Here is a 17,103-nt window from a genome sequence, read left to right as displayed (position 1 = left end):
GAGCGATCAGAATTGACCACCAGTGGTTCAGGTGTTGCTGACTTTACTGTCTCTGCTAGCAGCTGTTGTGCAGTTTAGTTCTGCATTTGATAATGCTACTACTTTCTCTAGGGATGTCACAAGAACCCATACCAAGGTACCAAGTCGATGCCAAAAATTCATAAAACATGACGGTACTGGTTTCTCTACAGGTACTGCCAGGGCTCGAGAGGAGGAGGAGGCAAGCTATCATTGGAGAGATTTGCGACAATTCCCATGTCAAGTACCAGCCCTACGTGAAGTGCAGCTGCTTTTGGGTGAAATAAACACCTTTTTGTTTTCTGTGCTTGTTTTGTTCTGCATAACTATTGTGAAGTTCACAAAGAAAATGTAAATGAAAAAGCATAAATGCTGCTCTCCAGAACCACCTCCCTGTGTCTGCGGTGCGGTTCGTATACGCAGCAGTATGGAGCTGTAAAGCAGAGCTGCAGGCAGCAGTATAGAGCTGTAAAGCAGGGCTGTGGGTGCAGACAGCAGTATAGAGCTGTAAAGCAGAGCTGTGGTTGCAGGCAGCAGTATAGAGCTGTAAAGCAGAGCTGTGGGTGCAGGCAGCAGTATAGAGCTATAAAGCAGAGCTGTAAAGCAGAGCTGTGGGTGCAGACAGCAGTATAGAGCTGTAAAGCAGAGCTGCAGTATGGAGCTGTAAAGCAGAGCTGAGGGTGCAGACAGCAGTATGGAGCTGTAAAGCAGAGCTGTAAAGCAGAGCTGTAAAGCAGAGCTGCAGTATGGAGCTGTAAAGCAGGGCTGTGGGTGCAGACAGCGGTGACATACAGCAGAGCCTGTTGGGATGCAGCGTGAGCACGCTGGAGGAAAACCTGATGACAGCAGCAGAAAACACCGGCAGGGACTCTCAACCTGCCTGACTCATCTCTCTCTCTCTCTCTCACAGTGTGACCAATCACCTCGTCTCTCATCTTTTATGTCTTTGTCTCCCTCCTCCTCCCCGTCCTCTCTCCCTCCATCTCACTGCTTTCTTTTCTCTCACCGTCTCGTCCTCTCTCTCTCAAAATCCGTCGTGACATTCACATTATTACATTTCTGAATAATTACCAGACGCTGCCATCCAGAGAAACTCACAATAACTGCAACACGCCCGGATTCAATTCTTCCATCAGCAGCATGACAGAAAACATTAATGGGAAAGAAATGTCCCAAACAGCGACAACAGAAACATCTGTGTTCCTGCACATCTGTCAGTAATCGCCTGATCTCAATAATCCATCTCCAATACCTGAGGAGAGAGTGATTGTTGAGATGAACAGCTGGAGGAAGCAGCTCTTCAGATGAAACACTGAGGTTGTATTTATGATGTTGACTGAGACCAGGATGTTTGTGAGCGTCTGGGGAGAGAGTAGCTATTTCAGGACAGAAACAACATGCTGGTGACACAGCAGAAAGCATCATGATGCTACCATCATCATCTCTGCATCCTCTAGGTCACTCCTTCTCCACTGAGGTTTTAAAGTACTGCAATATTTATAATACAAACTTTATGATCTCCTGTTTCACCTGGCTTTAACATGGGTCTCTTATCTAGATATGATTGAACCTGATTACATTTACACCTGGTTTGAATTAGGGCTGGGATGTATTGTGATTTGTGTTACCTTTTTTACCACTAGACCGGGAAGAAGTTGAATCAAACACTTCTAGGGACTTTTACTTTGGAAAATATGTCGTATCCACGCTGACCCTCCAACGTTTTACACTCTCTGAGGTTTGTTTTGGTTGACGGATACGGAACGGATATGACGTCACGTTACTCAGACTACCACAATAAAAGTGCTAACTTCCTTCTCCCGCCACAGAGACTCAAATGAAGCAGATATATCGATTCTGGCATTAAAACATCTATTTAGAAATGGTAAATAAACGGCTACTGTCGCATTGCATTATGCAAAACCTCATTTGGACCAAAGTCAGAGTCGCTGCTGAACGCTGAGGCTCTGCAGGTTGATTTCAAAACATCTGTTGTGTTTCACAGAAAGGAAACTTTAACATGAACATTCATTAAAAGTCTCCTTTAAAGGCCCGTCTGCAATAAACACATATTTGGTTTCTGAAAGCTCTAAAAGCTGCAGCTTCACCGGCAGTAGAAGAAGAAGAAGCCTCAGTAGTTCTGGAGGAATACGAGCTGCATCAACACTAACAGAAGGAAACATGTTCCCACAGAGCTGCTTCACGGTAACGAATGAGCCCGGGAGCACCGCGAGGTTAGCATGTCAGCGTTCAGAGCAGCAATAGTGTTAATGAAAAGCACAGAGCTGGAGAGCATCATGAGCATCTGTTTACAGATTCAACAGTATCCTCGCTGGACTCAGCTGAAGGATGCTGTCGTTGTGTTATTATCTGTTGTTAGGATCCTCATTAGCTGACCTCTCAGTGACTGCTCCTCCTGAGGTCAATACAAACACACCTCTCTCTGTGGAGGGGTGGAGGGATGGAGGGATGGACGGATGGAGGGGTGGAGGGACGCCACGGTGCAACGCTGCAAACAGGAGGCCAGAAGTCTCGTCCCTAATGAGCTTCACCGTCGTGGTGGTATCAGACTCAGAGGGATCTGTCCTCCACCGAGTCATCAAGGTCAGAAAGTCAAATAATTAAAACTCTACAACAACAGCAGGTTAACCCGACGGCACAGAGTTGAAATGTCCGAACAGCTCGGTGAAGGTTTCCAGGAGGAAGCTTCACCTCGATCGGAGCCAATCAGCTGACAGGAACACGAGCAGGAAGCAGGAACGACGGTCACGCTGCCTGGACTCGCCACTCCGCTCTCTGGACAGGAAGTGATTCATGAGAGAAATTCACTGTTTGAAAAATCTGACAACCGATTCAGAAAGTTACTGAAAGCACAAAAAGGACTTCAGAGCTTAAAGTCCTCGCTGGTTGATGAAATGACTGATTGTACTGCTGACATCACAGCTGTCAGGGGAGAACCGTGATGGTTTATAACGGAAGGAATCAGTCTCTTGTTTAAGTTTAAAAAACATATTTAAAGGAATAATATGTAACGGTGCCTGTTGGTATGCAGCGTGCACCTATCTGCATTAAAATGTCTAAAAATGACTAAACCTACGTTACATATGTTGTTGAGTTGTGTATTTATATCCAGAATGTTTCCAACAATTTTCAAACCTGAGAAATCTGTGTGTTCATTTGGTCGCCCGTCAATGGCGTCATATTGTCTTTGTACATGCGTCGGCGTTGTGGTTGTCTGCCAGAAGCTGTCATGATTAGACTTTTATCATAGACTTTATATAAGAAATGGACGTAGTCACAGTGAAGTCAATCATTGGTTTGTGGACGACGGTTTCTAAGCCTCAGATTTGGCGTTTTGTCCGTCATCATCAGGGTGGAACTAACAACCGAACGCTGATGTTCACAATGTTTACTGAGGTCACACATCAAGAGAGAAGGAGGCTCATTTTCTCATAGACGTCTATAGAACCAGAGGAGTCGCCCCCTGCTGGCTGGTAGACAGAATGCAGGTTTAAGACACTTCAGACAAGGTTTTATTTCTCTGTCAGGTTCTTTCCGAAATATTGACAGACACTTATAATAATAATCTGAGCCTGTCAGTGGCAAAAACAAGAACTTGTTTTGGACGTAAACTGACGGTACCAGGTTGCCCCAATTGATTACATTACAGCTTGTTTATACAAATGTCATACAAATGACGTACAGTATAGCAACGAGTGGTGCGTTCAGTTTAAAGGTGTGGTTCCCTACATTTGAGAGAGACGCTGGTACCTGATCACATCCTGTTGATGAGCAACGCCATGCGACTTTAATTCATCATCAACATTCTGGTTTTGTGTTCTAACGTCATGTGTTCATTCCTGCATGTCTGATCATCGCTGTGTGCTCAGCTGGAGCCGGACGGCATCAGCACCTCCTCTCTGCTGCTGGATGCATGGAGAAAACAAACTGTGTGTGTGTGTGTGTGTGTGTGTGTGTGTGTGTGCACTCTTGAGTAACAAGATAGATGGATTATGACAAAGCAAAGAGAGTGTGGAGGGAAATATGTGTGTGAGAGAGAGAGAGAGAGAGAGGCGGAGTGGGCGAGCGAGTGAGAATAGCAGTGTGAGCGGGCTTGGCGAGGCTAAAAACAGTGTGGCATGGGAGAGAGAGAGAGAGATGAGGAGAGAGAGAGAGAGAGAGAGAGAGAGAGAGACAGAGATGGATGTCTGAAGCTCTCTGCCTGAAAAATATGAAGAAAACAACAGAGAGGAAAACAGTGTGAGAGAAAGTGAGAGATGGGAACATGTTTCCAGAGGGTCTAGTTAGAGAGACACGGGGTGTGTGTTTTGGGCGGTGAACCGTGCAGTCTGAAGCTCTCTCTCTCTCTCTCTCTCTCTCTGCAGTGTGTTCCCATCGACTGCTGCTGTTCTGTGAATGTTGTCTGGATGGATCGCATAATTAAAAGACAAACACCAGAACTCTTCTTGGATTGAAGAAAACTGTCATGTCCATTTTCATGAGGGGTCCCTTGACCTCTGACCTCCAGATCAGTGAATGTAAATGGGTTCTATGGGTACCCACGAGTCTCCCCTTTACAGACATGTCCACTTTATGATCATCACATGCAGTTTGGGCAAAAACATACAGATTTTATGCCTTAAGACGTTTTTCTCGCAAAAGTCTGACTTTATTCTCGTAATATTATGACTTTATTGTGTAAATCTCAGATGTGTTTTCCCTCAATGTGGCCCTAATACTCCGTAGTACATTGTCTCTTTGGCCCTCACTGCATTAGACTTATATACTATATACTTAGACTATAAACTGAGTTACCTTCATCACAATGATCACATGATTTGCGGCTCCAGACAGATTATTATTTATTTAATTTTGATAGTAAAGGTTGCTGACCCCGGAGTTAGACAAAGGGTGGACGAGGGATGATTGTGTCTCAGGAGTCCTGCGTTGTCCAGCACGCTGCTGGAACACGTGTTGTGTGTCTGTGTGACTTGTTATCACTGCCGTCAGCTCTGGCCCGGTTCCCACAGCTCCTCCGGTGTCCGGTCTCTCTGCTTTTTAAGACTTCAGCCGCCGCCGCCGCCGCCGCCGCCGCCGCCGCCGCTGCACACACCGGTGCGTGTTTACAGCCCGTGCTCTGAGAGATGATTTGCTATTTTTTCCTGTACGTCACTCGCCCCCCCGGGCGCCGCATTGTGTTTCCTCGGCTCTCCGGGCCGATAGCAGATTAGCCCTGTCAGACCGCCGCTTTATCAGCTGTGCTGTCCGCCAGCCAAACAAATGACAGCAGCCCTCCACACGCCCGCCGCCGCCGCCTCTCCCTCTGTGACAAACGACACGTCAGCCCATCTCCTATCCATCCCTCATCCATCTCATATCGCTGCCAACGGGGTAGATTGTCACACGGATGCCCTTACAACGGCCGCCAGCTGTGAACACGGGGCATCCAGGTCGTCGCCTCGGCAGTTCTTTGGCAGTGAGGTCGGTACTTTTAGGACAAAAAGTCCTGCTGTTATCCGCCTGATGAACAACACTCTCTAGGTTCTGATCCGAGTGCTGCTGTCGAGGCCTGATATACTGCATTTAGAGCTCAGTATCTCTTCATACTAGGGCTGAAGAGAAGACGTCAGAATCAGGTCCAAACGTTCCCGTTACAGCAGATCTACGATGATACTCATCTGTCTCTGGATATTATATGAAACACCGTTATAGGACATATCAAAGGGAAGCTGTGACGCAGGTCGCCGGCACCGGAAGGACAAAATGTTCTTTCTAAATGCACGACGTTTCCAAAGTCGTTGAGTTTAAATAATCATGATTATAGCCAATGCACACGCCAACATGTGATTAACGGGAGTACTGGCACTTCTGGTTTTCCTCTTCAAACACCGTACAGAACTATTCTGCTGTCGAACATTTCAACTGCTTTAAGTAGATCCTGAAGAAAAGATCCAGTACAGAAAACAACAAAAGTGCTTCTACCAAATAGATTGCACTCTTTTTGATGACTGAATAAATACTACTTATTCTTCTGTAAATCAGCGTTCTGGTTTTTAATAATAAACCAACATGAGTAATGTGACTGACTAAGTGTGACTGACCCGTCTCACCCTCCGCTCTGTAATCTGACGTTGTAAGAAGGAGGTGACCCGACCAGCCAAAGGCGTCCGTCTCCGATGCTGATCTCCAATCAGCGCTAATGCTTGTCAAGTATTCTCCACCTCCGCCTACTTCCAGGCAATTAAATAGCGGCCAGAGCATTTACACTAAGTGCTCCAATTAAAGCGGAGAGAGGGGGCTGTGGGTGAGATCAATTATGATCCAGCGTGGAGGATGACAACTGGCTTTCTTCTTTGCAACATCTCACTCTTTGGCCTCTCGTCCTGTTTACTCCTCTTTCACTGACGCCTGCAGGCAGGCTGCTGCTCCGTCGACAGCTCAGAGAGTGAAGATGTGAAACTAGAAGAAGTGCTTGTAAGAAAACAACAACAACAGAGAACAATGTAAACTACCACAGGCTCACAAAACACACAGTTGTGCAGCCGTGACGACCTCCTGACTCCAACATGGGTGATGGGAACACAGCTGAAGAATCACACTGAGCTGAAGAAACTCTACCAACTTGTAAACTTTAAAATGTGTTTTAAATGCGTTCCTCGGGCGTTCATGTTCTCTGGAACATATTACAACCTGTCAACCTTCATTCAGTTTATTAGATTAAGACTCTCCGCTGCTCCACATTTTGTTTTTTTAACAGTTTTCTGCTCTCACAATGATTGATTTTACAATGTTTCTGTCATGAAAGGCAGAAAGCAGAGATGTAGAGGGACATTTAGTATTCACAGCATGTAGGTAGGTAGCAGCAAACAGCAACACAGTGACTGAGGTCTGTTATTACTGTGCTCACTAGTTTTGTGAATGTCATTGAGCAGTTGCAGAAGCATGCATTTATTCTTTTTCGTGACACCTCCATCTCCATCTCCATCTCCATCCTCCACACGGCTTCATACCAAACGTTTACAGATTGATTGTCAAGTATTTAATCCTCTTATCAACGTGGGAGTGGACAAATATGCTGCTTTATGCAAAATGTATGTATATATGTATTATTGGAAATCAATTAACAACACAGAACAATGACAGATATTCCTCTTTCTTCTACTTCTATTTCCTCTCTCGTGTTTCAAGGGTTTTTTTTGTTTCCTGTCGAGACTGTTTGTCTTTTGTTCTTCTTCTTCTGTTTCCCCTCTCGTCCTCTCTTCTCCTCCTCCTCCTCCTCCTCCCTCTCCCTCGCTTCATTAGCGATGCCGTCCTTCTCTCAGCCCCACAAGGACTAACTTGATGGGAGACAAATCCGAGTGATTAACAACGATTAAGAAACACGCTAGAAAAATACGACGGAGCCGTGCGGGAACCGGCAACCTTGTCTTTTAACGGCGCTCTAATCCTGAGAATTTACAAGCAACAGATGGGTTTCCATTTCCATCCCAGATTTATCTCTCTGTGTGTGTGATTCTTGGAAACATACTGAACCGGACTAACTCTCCTCAGACATTAACTGTTGTAACTGTTAAAGGTCAAACTCATTCTGAAACTTCTCTCTTCCTCCTTCTCTCCTTAACCTTTTAGAAGTTTCACTTTTCTTTTAGAAGTCAATTAAGAACTAATTGATGTCATGAAGGAAAGCCAAATGTCTCGGAGGAGGTCAAAGTTAGATATGTGATTTATACAAATAAATGCATTTAACAAAAAGGGAAAACAATATAGTTATTAGAGTTATAACTTTTCTTTTTTATTGCCTCACCGTGTCCTGATGACGGCGAGCAGCTCTGACACGTCACACTACAGAGGACCAACATTTGTGAGGGCCCAGTTTGTTCAGTGTTTCTCTGAATCTGCATGACATCAGATGGTGACACACACTCATTATACAGATGTGCATATATGCAATATGTTGACTGTCCAATGAGTCCCTGCCCTTCGGCTCAAACAACAAGAACCATGGAGGACAAACTGTGTTAATAAGACCCAACAGGTCGTAAAAACAATGTGAAATGCGTGAATGAGACGGAGGCTGGAGCGAGGGCTGGGAGGCGGAGTTAGCGAGCCGTGACGACAGCGTGACGGCTGTGACCCCGTGATTGAGCGGGCGCTACTGCACCCGCTCCATGGGCCCAATGGATGAGGAAGATCGCCAGAAGATCCGGGTACTTTTCTACTCGGTAGTCGAGTCATTTTGGCTTCATGCTCCACTGAGACACTTTCATAGGAATGAATGCTGCACGGCAAACCACCGGCAACTTGCGGAGCCTTCGTGCACCACGTGAAAGCCATGATTTTTCTGGCGCACACAACTCACGCAGGCTTCACTACGGCGAGCATAAACCAGGCTTTAGTGTGTGTGTGTGTGTGTGTGTGTGTGTCAGTGAGATGGAGAGATGGGGGAGAAAATGTCTGTGCTTGTGTTTATTGAGGTCATTTTCAATTTGCTGTTGCAGGGTTTTTACCTCGAGGACATGTGAAACACACACACACACACACACACACACACACACACACACACACACACACACACAGAAGTGTGTAGGTGTCACCAGCCTGATAGGATCCTGTCAGTCAATCTGTCTCCCGCGGCTACCGAGAGCTTCGTCCCGCCTCCCAATCTAAACTTCACTCCTACAGTGATTTACACTCCTCCTCCATCCATCCCTCACTCTCTCTACCTCTATCTCTTTATTTATAGAGAAGAGGAGAAATAGGAAAGAGGGATGGAGAGGGAGGGAGACGAGGATAAAGGAAGGTAGGAAAGGAGGAAGGGATTGAAAAGAGGGAGGAGAGAGGAGGAAGGAGGGAAGGGGAACAAGTTATGAAGACGGGATAGGAGAAAAAAGAGGGAGAGGACGCAGAAAGAAGAGTAGATGTGGTCGTGGCTGGAAGGTAACATGTAAATAGTGAAACTCTTGTGAGATGGTTGAGGTCAGGAGGTCGTCGGGAAGCGAGTCTCGCAAGAGTTTTTGGAAGTTTTTGCAATTTACAGGTTACCTTCCAGCAGGGTCTGAAATTTTATCTGCAACTTTTGAAATCTCTGCGCCAAACGAAGGAATAACATTTTAGATCTTGTGCCATTCAACGTTCGATATATTTTACATCAATACACCAAAAACCACATTTTACAAGACTAAATTTGAACACATCATGATAAAGTTGTAATTTACCTTCACCAAATAGTCATTTTTACTGAACAGAGCTTGAATGCACCATACAATAATCAATGGAACCTCCGTTAATGTTAGTAACTCCTTTATTAATCCAGTCAGGACGGTGCTGTTAACAGCTAACGTCACTAACTCTCCTCCTGATGATTTCAACATTGTGTCGCTTTATCAGGGAAACAATAAGGTGCATCCGTCAGGTTTAGTAGCGCCACGTTTAGTAGCGCCACGTTGAGTGCTTTGTTCTCTCTCCGCTGTGTCTCCGGTCCCAAACAAACTGAAACATGAGACAGCGTTCGTGAGCCGTTGCGTCATTGTGCATGCAGAACTGTTGGAAAGCATCAATACAAATGAATCAATACGGGACAATCGAATCGGACGACTAGAAACTGGTTCTCAACGGGAACCGATTCTCTATTCCCATCCCGAGCGTTTTCCCTTCTTCTGCCAAAGTGGTGGATGGCATGATGATTTTACCCGCCACTGCCAACAATTTAACCTGCATGTGGCGAGTGCTAATTTCAGACCCTGCCTTTTAGACACGACCAGTAGATGGAGGAGAGAAGACAGAACGGTAGGGAGAAATGAGGGGTAGCAAGAGAGACCGAGGATAGGGAGAAAGGAAGGAAAGAGAAAAATAGGAATGGAAACAAGGAAATGAGGAAGCAGAAAAGGAAAAGAGTGGAAATGGAGAGAGATGAGGAGAGAATGAAGACAAATAAAGGGAAAGGAGGAGGCAGAAATCAATGATGATTACACATTAAAGCACACAGCAACATGGCAGCTTCAGGTGTGAAGACACCCGACTGCGTGTGTGTGCGTGTGTGTGCGTGTGCGCGTGTGCGTGTGTGTTGCTAATTCGCCTGCCTGGATTCACACATACTCGATAATGATTCACACAGTCAACTGACAGCTGACTGTGATTCATGCAGAGACACCAACAGAGACAGGAGCAGTAATAAACGTCTCAAAGACACATCAGCTGCGCTGCGCGGTGCGGCGCGGTGCGGCGAGCCTCCGCTGATCAATACCAACACACACACATTGTTGGGTGAAGGACTAACTCCTGTTCTACTGGGGGGTAAACATGTAATGTTTGTCCTGAGGGTGGCGCCAGAGGAACGGACATGTTGTTACCTAAATCACAGGTTCATTATCTGCACGGTGCAGCATGCTAACATCATGAACGGAGCATGTAAACAGCTGTTGGATGTTAACATGTTGACTTCAGAGTCAGAGCACGCAGCCGCCAGACGTTCAGGTTCTAGTAGAGTAAATGAAGGCGTGTAAACACAGTTACTGTGGGGGACATAGATAAAGCTCGATATGGCCTCATTTGGTCCGATGGATGGTCTGGTGCTGTGGTGGTGTTAGTAACGGATCCAACAAATTCAACACTAAACTATGAACCCTAACCCGCGCTGTGGGCGGGAACGCTATCAACCGCTTTAGTCAAGAGCACATCCAGCTTGTCAGCATGCTAATGTTAGCATTACATTAGCATGCTCACAGTTTGCAAAGCATCCAGCGTCGCTGATCGATGTATCCTCAACGGTTCGTACGATGTCTTACAAGAAGTTATTCCTCATTTTTTGTGCGTTCAAAATGTCCAGCAACACGTGTCAATTTCCACCTGATACATGCTCGCACGGCTTTTCAAAATAAACTTCCGGCTTCACAGGAAACTACTTCGTTAGGTTTAGGAAAAGATGGTGGTTAGGGTAAAAATAACTACTGAAGTGGAGAAAGTACTGAAGTGACGTGACGAATAAATCAACGTTGACTTCTGGTTTCACACGGGACATGAACAGCGGTCTCCTGGGGAAAGTCTGCTGACCGTCCCATCCACCCCGACCTCCTCCCTACGCAGCGTTTGTCGCTCTGGTTCACGGTTTTGTGGATTACATACAGATTGATTTTGTGGGATATACAGTATACAAATAAGAGCGCATTACATTTCGTAGGTAAAGCTACGAACAGTGGATGAGAGCATTCTTCACTGATAGCAAGACAATCCTCCATCATCTGAACGTCTTTGGGGAAAAGGAGAAGAGTGATCGATCCGAACACAAAACTCTGATTGTAAAACTCTCAACAGTTACCGGATAACACACGATGTTTTAAGGTCAGCGCGTTAATAATGTGATCAGCTCACGCTCAGCTGAGTGGAACGATGACTTCTGATTGAAGAGTGAAATATAGAAGACCAGGTTGAAACCAGGCCGAAGCCTAAAGACGAAAGACTAAAGACCGTCTCCAGCAGCAGCCAGGAGGACGGTAAACAACAGAAACAGGAAGTACCAACAAGTTCTGGCAGCGAGACTCAGAGCCAGTGGGTTTTGTTATCATGGTGTGTGCGTGTGTGTGTGTGTGTGTGTGTGTGTGTGTGTGTGTGTGTGTGTGTGTGTGTGTGTGTGTTTCTTCACGTTTCTATGACATTTTAAGAGTGCAACTTCCATTCAGCTCGGTCTCACCTTCCCACACTGTCATGTCCCGGTGCTAATGAATGTCTCAGCGTCAACACACACACGCACACGCGCACGCGCGCGCGCGCGCACACACACACACACACACACACACACGCACACACACACACACACACACACACACACACACACACACACAGAAGCCATTTGTTTCTGTGCCTCAGCCTCCCACTCACAGACACTTGCAGTCCAACATTAACATGAACACACTCCACAGTCACACCTGAAGACGAGCCTCAGCTTTACTTTACTAAACTAATATAGTAAACCCGCTACGCATTATGCTAATAATCAATACAACGTTCGGTCAGTGCTCCTCAGTTCAAACTCTGACGCACTAGGTACCTCGGCGTGTCAGTTTCCTGTTGTTACATGCATGCAGTGTCTTTTCAAAATAAACTTCCAACGCCTCCCAACACGTAATCAGCTAAATCGCTCTGCGCTGGCTGTGCTTCTCCAAGGTGGTCTCTAGCTCTCCCGTCAGCTCCGTTCTCTTTATCCATCCATGGTCAGCTCCATCGGTGCCGTTTCAATGCAGAGAACACAAATGTCAGTATCTGGGTGCTCTACAGTTGTAGCGTCGGCCCATTTGACCACGGAGATACGATAACGTTTCCTTCTAACTTTTTATTGGATATTGTTTGACATTTTTCTGCTTTTTTTAGACTTTTTTTTCGGAAATATTTCGGATATTTTTTTAGACTTTATTTCAGACATATCGGCATTTTTTTGGACATATTTCTGACTTTTTTCGGACATTTTTCATCCTTTTTTTGGGGCATATTTCGGACATACTTTGGCATTTTTTCGGCCTTTTTTCGGATATATTTCAGATATTTTTTGGACATATTTCAGCTTTTTTTTTTTCTGACTTTTTCCAGCCTTTGTTTTGACTTATTTTCGGACATATTTTGTCCTTTTTTAGACGTTAGCGTGCAGCTTCAGCTCTGCTCTGTCTAGCTCTGCTTTTCCTGTCAAAGTGTTTCCATCCTTTACTGGATGTGTAGTGTTTACCACGCTGGAGTTAACATGTGAGGGTGCAGGTCGTATCCACGCTGACCCTCCAACGTTTTATACTTTCTGAGGTTTGTTTTGGTTGACGGATACGGAACGGATATGACGTCACGTTACTCAGACTACCACAATAGAAGCGGTAACTTCCTTCTCCCTCCACATAGACTCAGATGAAGCAGATATATCCATTCTGGCATTAAAAAAAGTGCGATACATCCCCCTAGTTGTTATGTATGCAACATGTGAGGGGTGAGCAGTCAGATTAGATATAAAAACAACCATGTTTGTTCTTGGAAGAGATGGAGAGAGAGAGAGAGAGAGAGAGAGAGAGAGAGAGAGAGAGAGAGAGAGAGAGAGCTGCATTAATACTTAAAGCTGCTGCCATGGCAACACAGCTTGACTGGCAGTCTGAACAGAAATGAGAAGCACGCACACACACAGAAACACACAGAAACACACTACTGGCATGCAGAGATCTGTAAGAAAGAAGTCCAGGACGCCAGTATGAATGAGGCGAGCAGTGTGTGTGCGTGTGTTTGTGTGAGACACCGACAACAACAGCCATGAATACATGTCCATGTTCACAGAAAGCGTATTGTCTGCTGCTCAATGGAGGGAAATATCTCTCTCTCTTACGCACACACACAGAGGTCATACCGATAATCACAAACCATGTAAATGTTTAATAAGCCACACACACACACACACACAGTCCATGCATACCTAATCACTTAATCACATAGTGTCTTCCACCGTCCATTTACACAAACCATATTGAGGAAAAAAACCAACATAATTAGGAAACATTTTTAAAAAGTGTCATCAATAATTATTCGTTCTGCACTGAATTATGATAATGTATGAAATATGGAGGTTTTACTGCTGAGAGTTCAAACTTTCTAGAACAGGCAGAGCTGTCGGTCCATGTTCTTGTTGCAGATGCTCTATTTTCCTGGGAGCCTTGAACTACCCACGATGCATTTCCCCCCAAGAACACGTTTCTCAACACTGATGCAGAGTTTGTTATATTTATTAGCCACGTAAGCCTCCTATGATGCACGGGAGGTAATCATTGCATACGTACTGCGATATGAAATTGCATACATGCATTTCAAAGCTCCGTCTGTACGTTATGACAACTAACGATAAATTGATTTTGTAAAATCTGATAACCGTGAAGTATCTTACACTTCTAAATGATGACTCTTCTAAGGATGTTACGATACCATTACCAGTGAAATTACACGATTCTCAATACCAATTCGATACCACGGTATAAAACAACATTTAAACAATAAATCATGTACTTCAACACACACTCCTTTATCACTGTTGTCATACAGGTGTTTGTTCTGAAGTTAATCAGGTCATAATTCCATCTCTATTATCTATTTTATATTCCTGTGAAAACATCTGGATATATTCAAGTTTCTCTCCAAAAACTACATTTTACAAGATTACATTTGAACGCATCATGATAACGTTAATAATAATCTACCTTCGCCCAATACTCATTTTTACTAAACAGAGCCTGAACGCATCATAATGTAACTGAATGGCCCCGTTGTTTGCAGTGTAGCATTATTATCATCCCCTGGACGAGTCGATAGTGAGTTTACTGCGTTCCAAAGATATTCTCTGTCGTGTCTGACACGACGCCGTTTGTCTCGAGCCCTGACGGTGACTACGGTGTTGTAGAAAAACAAGTACTGTCACGTTTTCAGAGTTTTGTCATCTATCTGGTAGTGAAGTATTGGTTCTCATGACACCCCGTATCTCTTCTTGCTTGTCTCAGACACACACAGAACATAAAGAACAGCTTCAAAGAACTCTTTAAAACCCACCTCTTCAACCAGGCCTCTATATGGCCTCTAGCTACTGTTGTGTTCTGTTTGTTGTGTCGATGTTAAGCGTCCTTGGGTTTCTTGAAAGGCGCTTTATAAATCCAAGTTATTATTATTATTATTATTATATAAAAATAATTGAAATCATTCCCTCTCTCACACACACAAGCTGATCCACAGTGAGTATGAACTGTACTCCCTGCACAGGGAATGTCAGTTCCTCCATGTGGAGCACCCTGCAGCGTCACCAACGCAGACATCACTTCCTCCGTGCGTTGGCAACGTTAACACCTCAGATATCTGCTGCTACTGTGGAAAATGTACGCAAACTGCCGGGACCCTGAATTAATAGTTAGAGATCAATAACATTATCGTTAAACTCATCAATACTCAGCGAACAGCGACGAATCCAGAGCAACAACACCGGCTGAGTGCTTACAGCAGCTAATATTAGCAGCTAGCATAGCCCTATCTCACTTAACATGGCTGAATACCCTGAACACACACACACACACACACACACACACACACACACACACACACACACACACACACACAGACCAGTGTGACCCGTGGACCGGAGTCATGGTGAAAAATGAAACAGGTAATAAATATTGAGCAAAACTCAGCATACCCTTGGACAAGCTTTCATACTTGGTGTGTGTGCGTGTGTGTGTGTGTGTGTGTGTGTGTGTGTGTGTGTTTGTGTGGACCGACCAGCTCCATCTGTCACTCCAGGTGGCCACTCACACCTGGGCACCGACACACACACACACACACACACACACACCACAGGCTTCTAAATGCTCAGTGAGTGTGTGTGTTGAGCAGTGAGAGGACGGACACACACACTGATTCTTCATGTAAACTTCATCTCTTTACAAACACTCAAGTTGTTCCTGTGATACACTTCTTTTGGGCTAGTTCCCTTTAAACAGTCACCGATTCCCTACAGTATGCACAGTCACGTGTTCCCTATGTGCCTTTGCATGTCCTTTACATGAACTCACTTGTTCCCTAAAATCAAGTATTACAGAAACTTCTTAACCTGCAGATCCCGTCTGTTTGGTAACCAGGTTAATCAGTTAGGACCGGATTTAGGAGAAAGAACATTACAGATGAACACTTCCTATCCTAACTTAAGAAAGGAAAAGTGTATTACACATGAATCTTAACTTAATGATAACCGTTAAGCTTCTAACTGTAATTATTCTTTGGATTCCTCTCCAGATGTTACCAACACCTCAAACTCATCTGTCTTTGTAGTTAAGTTTGTTTTTGCTCCATTAGTTTTGTACATTTCAACGTACAGTATGTTTCAGTGAGAAAAACAACGGTTATAAAGTTGTTTAGCTTGACGAGATGAGAAAAGTACTTTTCCTGCTTGGGTCGGAGTCGATAACGTTACTCGCTGCTGTCGCCGCCACTCTCTCTCTCTTACTCCATCACTCACTTCCCGCGTAAACACACACACCCGTCAGCCACCATAGCTCTCCAACATGCTCTGCACACCGGAGAGGCTTCAGTTGGTTGCCGTCTCTTCACTTCACCACTAGACACCGCCAGATCCTCCACACTGCACCTTTAACACACTCACTTGTGACATCTCCCACTTGGTGAAATGAACTACAAACATGTCAACAAACTGTTGCCACCGCTGGCATCAGAAGAAAAATGAACAGTAACACTACTACCATCAATTCCACTTATTATATACTTTGGTATAATGAATGTCAGAATAAAGGCTGTTTCTCCTTTTCTCCTCCATCCAGCCGACACCGTGTGAACGCAGTACGTACAATTACTTCTAATTGTCTCTATATTGTACATGCAGGGATCCATAATAATTATTCAGTCTCTAAAAACACATGTACGCACACACGTGTTGCACATGTTAGTGTAAAGTCTTTACATACGTACACTCATCCATTCCTTATATAGAGTCAGGGAAAAATGTTTTTCTCATTTCATCACACTTTAACACGTGTTTTCTTCCCTGTAAACATCTATCTGCTCCTTTTATACACTTATACAATCATTCACTCTCTGTAGAAGCACACTTCTCAGCAAATGCATTTGTTATACAACTATGTTCCACTCATACCTGTAGTTTGTGTGTGCAAACATGTGATGTAGTCATGCAGACTGCAAACGTGCAGCTGTAGCCAGTAAAAGTGAACGTGCACCGACCTGCTGGATGAACGTGTGCGCTCCGTGGGGGCTGAGCAGCAGGATGGCTCGGCGCAGAGTGTCCCGGTACCGGTTGAGCTCCTCGGTCCTCATGGTGGTGAAGAGGTTGGTGAAGACTTTGCTGATGTTCCGGTCCACTCGCTGCAGGGCCACGTCCACGCCCTGACGGGACGTCTGGTCCAGGAAACCCTGCAGGCCGCGGATATCTGGAGGAAGAAAAGAGGGCAGAGAGTCAAATATATATCACTAAACATGTGTTTACGTGTTATTTTATTTTTTTCTTGTAAAGTTATGACTTTATTCTCATAATATTACGACTTTCTTCGTTAAGTTACGACT

The 17,103-nt window shown here is 44.8% G+C and overlaps 1 protein-coding gene across 5 annotated transcripts in view; it reads right to left on the bottom strand.

Annotated features, from left to right (window-relative positions):
* The window catches only part of grid1b (glutamate receptor, ionotropic, delta 1b), a 533,969-nt gene that overhangs the window by 191,363 nt on the left and 325,503 nt on the right, over nt 1–17,103 (bottom strand). For all 5 annotated transcript variants that reach the window (XR_012591834.1, XM_074619402.1, XM_074619404.1 and 2 more), the window contains exon 4: nt 16,765–16,970. Coding sequence is in view for 4 of the 5 variants with exons in the window: in XM_074619402.1 (XP_074475503.1) it covers nt 16,765–16,970 (206 nt within the window). In the remaining variant the exon portion in view is untranslated. The remainder of the gene's footprint in view (nt 1–16,764; nt 16,971–17,103) is intronic.

The sequence above is a fragment of the Sebastes fasciatus genome, chromosome 20 (assembly GCF_043250625.1).
Source record: "Sebastes fasciatus isolate fSebFas1 chromosome 20, fSebFas1.pri, whole genome shotgun sequence".
Classification (NCBI taxonomy): Eukaryota; Metazoa; Chordata; class Actinopteri; order Perciformes; family Sebastidae; genus Sebastes; species Sebastes fasciatus.
The sequence above is the reverse complement of the archived record's forward strand: the minus strand, read 5'-3'. Positions and strand labels throughout refer to the sequence as shown.